We start from the raw sequence: 4,370 nt of genomic DNA on the forward strand, positions 1-4,370 counted from the left end.
GGCGGCCGCCGCCCGCGAGGCAGGAAGCCCGGGCCGCACGCGTCACGGGAAGGGACCCCCTTACCTGGGTGGGCCTGCGACCTGGCGTGGGCTCGATGCACCTGCACACAAAACACCACAGGGTCAGACGCGCGCGGCCTCCCGGCAGAACCCCGCCCGGCCCGGCGGCCGCCCCGCCCCGTGGGGACGTTACCTGAAAACCGCAAAAAAGCAGCAGCAGCCAGGAGCGCCAGCGGCGGAGAGGCAGCGGCTCCCTCATGGTGGCCGAGGGCGAGGGCCGGGATGAGCCTTGGGCACCTCCTGGGGGTCGCCGCACGGTGCCCTGTTAACTTTCACTTCCTTGGGAGACGCACATGCTCACAGGTCCAGAAAGGAGAAAAGCTGTTTTTCTGAAGTTTGCGGGAGGCGGGCGTTCGGAGAGTCAGTGCGGGCTCCTTCCTCTCCAGACTCACGGGTCCTCAGTGATCAATAAACGCATCGCGGTGACAGCCAGCCCAGCGTGTGGGGGATGTGGGGAGAAGCAGCCCCAGGGCGACAAGGCCGGGTGGGGGGAGCCCGGCGGCCGCGGCCAGCTGTCCCTGCTTCTCCTTAGCCGAGGGCCGTCACTGGCCTCCACCCCAGCTCCACTGGGACGGCTCCTTTTCCCGGCAGTTGGCGGAGAAGAGATCTTCCAAGGAACTTTGTCCCCGAGCCCCGGCCTGCTCCCCGGGCGGGCGGGCGGGTGCCCGGCCGAGTCCTTCTGGCCTGACTGAGGCTCACGCCTCGGTCGCTCCCTGGGCGGAGAGAGTGATGAGCCAGGCTCTCTCCCTCCTCCGCTCTCTCCGCGAAAGTCTCTGTTCTGTTCTGTCCTCTATTTATATCCCGTATCCCATGGCCGCGACGTTCCTGGGTCCTAATGCAGTCTGTTTGAACAGTGGGGGATATCTTCAGGATCCTGGGCTCAGAAGCAGAGCAAACGGACGTGGGGGTGCCGGCTGGTCGGCACCCCCCAAGTCAGTGCAAACACTACAGACTATAAACTCGGTGACAGCTGAGCCCTGCTTGCCGGAGAAAGATAGAGAAGGTGCTGTGTGGACGGAGGGAGGAGGAGGAGGGAGGGGACCCCACCCAGGGCTCCCGTAAGTGCTGCCCACACCCTCCTCTTTAACCCTTTCAGGGTGGGCGGCAGCGGCGAAACTGTTTACGAGGTACACTGTGGAATGGCACCGACCCACGGTCTCCCCGCGGCACCCAGGACAGTCCCTTGAGGCGACAACAGTCAGATCCTTAGCCAGCCTGCGCCTCAGTGTACCCAAGACCAAAAGCTTATGCGATGCATTCCAAATACAAGCACACGCACGCACACACGGACACACGCACGCACGCACGGACGCACGCACGCGCACACGGACACACGCACGCACACACGGACACACGCACGCACACACGCACGCACACACGCACACACACACAGACACACGCACGCACACACGCACACACGCACGCACACACACGCACACACGCACACACGCACACATCGTTATAGTCACGGCTGCAATTTGCTCTGTGATTTAAGCAAATGCCCATCTCTGAACCGCCTCCCACACTGACTGGCTGTGCGCTCTTAGGCGAGTTACCGCGTCTCTGTTCCAAAATGTGTCTGTAGAACGAAGTCCCTCAGCCACAGGGTCGCAGTGGCAGGTGGGGTGATACAAGGCCCCTCAGGGAAAAACACAGCACCCCATCCACGCTAGCTGCATCCCAGCAAAGCACAGTGTTGGTGTTGGCACTGGCGCTGGTTATAAAGCAGAAAATAACACCCAGTAAATGTTAGCTGATGCGATCTCCTTGTCCTGACTTTAAATAAAAATGGAATCAAGTCCCGAATCCAAGGTTCCTTCTTAAAGAGGATTAAAAAATGACCTCTCGGCTCCTCGGCTCCTCCGGAGAGAGGAAAAAAGGATGTGGCAAGGCGAGGTCTCCTTTTAATGCGGCCGCAGCCTGGGACCCATCAGGACTGATGACCCAAACCTCCCGCCCGGCTACAGTTCTGTGGACTTTCATCTGCACCCCTTGAAAACCTGTGAACTCCAAGTGCCTGACACTGCTTGTTCCGCCCTTTATCGGGCTGCCTGGGGTGCTCTGCCTCAGGGAAAACTAGTTTACAGGCTTTATCTTTGCCTTCGGTCGGTTTGCAGCCAGGTCCTGCTGCCTGGTTAGGGAGAAAGTGAGCGGTTGGCGGCAGCGGACGGTGACTTTTCCCCACCCGGTCTTAAGAAATTAAACAGAAGGTTAAATGCACCAACTGCTCCCATTTCCAAGACTGGACAAAGCTGACGCTCCATTGTTTAATCATAAAAATTATTGTCGGATACTGAGGGGCACCCCAGCGCAACAGCAGCAGGAAAACCTGGGTATCAGCAAGCTGAGCAGAGGCCCCCCTGGCATCCGCGCCCACCAAGGACGAACACTGCAGAGCCCTGCCAAACCGCATATGCTTCGCACCCCTCCGGGGTCCTATGCGGAGATGAAATGTGCCCACCTTCACCTCAAGCGGCCTTTCCTCAAAGCACGGAGATTTTGAGGATGGCGTCAGAGAAGCGTGCACCCCTTCGCGAGCAACGCATCCTTCGGTCGGTCCCAAATACCATCCAGACGCCAGGGGCGCTCCCCCTCCCCAAAGCCCTGCTCGGCCTCTTCTCTCTGTGTCGCTTTTCACTGTCCAACGCCCTTTATGTCTTAAACACTTGCTTCTTTTATTGTCAGTCCCCCCGCACCCGAGGAAGGGCCTCATGCGAGCCCAGCCTGGCCACCTGACCGCAGGACCCCACAGAGGCTTCGGAGGAACCGACCACCTTTGATCTGCGGCTCCGACCCGACCTTTCTTCTGGCTGGAACAGGGGAGTGACAAGTAGGCTCATATCTAAAGCAGCCGTCCTGCCCTCATGGGAACACGACAAGCTTTTCCCCCTCCTCCGAGGACAGAGCGCGGGAGAGGGCAGACGCCTTCACCATGCCCTGCATCATCGCCCCTCTCCTGAGCCCTGGACATTCATAGGGGGCGCACAGAGCCTGAATCCAAGGACAGATGCCCCGAAGGACAGACAGACCCGGGCTGGCCCAAGAGGGGAGGAAGGTGGGCCGACGAGGGTGAGAAGTCGGGGGAAGAGCTGTGACGGGCTTGGGAAGGCCGGCGTGGGGACCCTGGCACTGAGGATGAGCGGGAGCGCGCGTCCCCGGGACCCCAGCACTTACTCAGGGGAAGGGCAGAGGCAGGTATGGCCCTCAGCGGCCTCTCAGCGGGCACAGGTGGAGAAGGGCGTGGCCTCCACTGTGCAGAGGCATGCGGCCTCTAGAACTTTCTCCCCGCAGGACAAAGTCCTAACTCACCCGGAGAAGGACCGCTGCGGCCCCCACACACACCCCGGCGCAGGGCAGGAACCGTGTGCCAGAGGAAGGAAGAGGACACAACCTCTGTCCCCAGGGAGGGGCAGAGCCACGGAGAAAGCCCGCCCGGGACACCGGGCCACAGGCCACCTAGGCCCGAGGTCGGCCAGGAAAACAGACTCGCCACCGTCCCCGGCATCCAGGCCAGCGAGAGTAGGCATTCCGGTAACGGGAGAGGCCAGCACGCTGGGACACTCTGGCCCAGAACTGAACGTGGGGCAGGATGAGAAACGCCCCGCGCCGAAGCAAAGCCCACCCAGAGTGCGGGGCGGACAGAACGCACCCCAGCTGCTCCCTGAGACGACTTAACACACAGTCACACATGCGGGCATGCACACACACATTCGCACGTGCGCATACACGCAGGTGTGCACGCACACGCACACACACGCTGGTGGCCCAGCAGAGAAGAGCCGTGCCCGCGGCTCAGCATAACGGTGACGCGCAGCGTTCCTTCTGAAATTACGACCGAGAAAGCAAGAAAAACCCGCCCACGGTCAGGAGACGAAGCAACCAAAACCGTAAGTTGGAAGACACTTGGTGCTCGGGGGACGATGACAACACTCACGGGAAATGGAACGTCTGCGAGAGGCGGCGTCGCTTGAAGAGGGACCTATTACGAAAGACGCCGTCGCCATAAACGAGGCGGGGGGAGGGGCGGGGGGCAGGTCCGGGTCCCTCTGGGAGCCTGACCCTGAGAGCAGACCCAGCAGAGCAGAGAAGGGGCTGCAGATCCCCCGGGCTGGGGCGCCAGGACGGCAGGAAGAAGCGGTGTCGCGATGTCAAGTCATCTGACACGTGTGGGATTGGAATTCCAGAGACAGAAGTGAGAAAACGAGGCGGAAAGAATGTGCGAAGAGATAACAGCCAGGAATGTTCAAGACAGAGAATAAGCTCAACCCCAGGCCCAGAAGGCTCAGGCGGCCCCGAGCGAGGTGGATCCC

At 61.0% G+C, this 4,370-nt stretch overlaps 1 protein-coding gene across 1 annotated transcript in view; it reads right to left on the bottom strand.

Annotated features, from left to right (window-relative positions):
* ADGRD1 (adhesion G protein-coupled receptor D1) overlaps positions 1-259 on the bottom strand; it is a 122,332-nt gene extending 122,073 nt beyond the window's left edge. The window contains exons 1-2 of the mRNA XM_025045495.1: positions 194-259; positions 65-101 (exon numbers count right to left, since the gene is read on the bottom strand). Of these exons, the coding sequence (XP_024901263.1) occupies positions 65-101; positions 194-259 (103 nt within the window). The remainder of the gene's footprint in view (positions 1-64; positions 102-193) is intronic.
* Between the last annotated feature and the right edge of the window lie 4,111 nt (positions 260-4,370).

The sequence above is a fragment of the Pteropus alecto genome, unplaced genomic scaffold (assembly GCF_000325575.1).
Source record: "Pteropus alecto unplaced genomic scaffold, ASM32557v1 scaffold213, whole genome shotgun sequence".
NCBI lineage: Eukaryota > Metazoa > Chordata > Mammalia > Chiroptera > Pteropodidae > Pteropus > Pteropus alecto.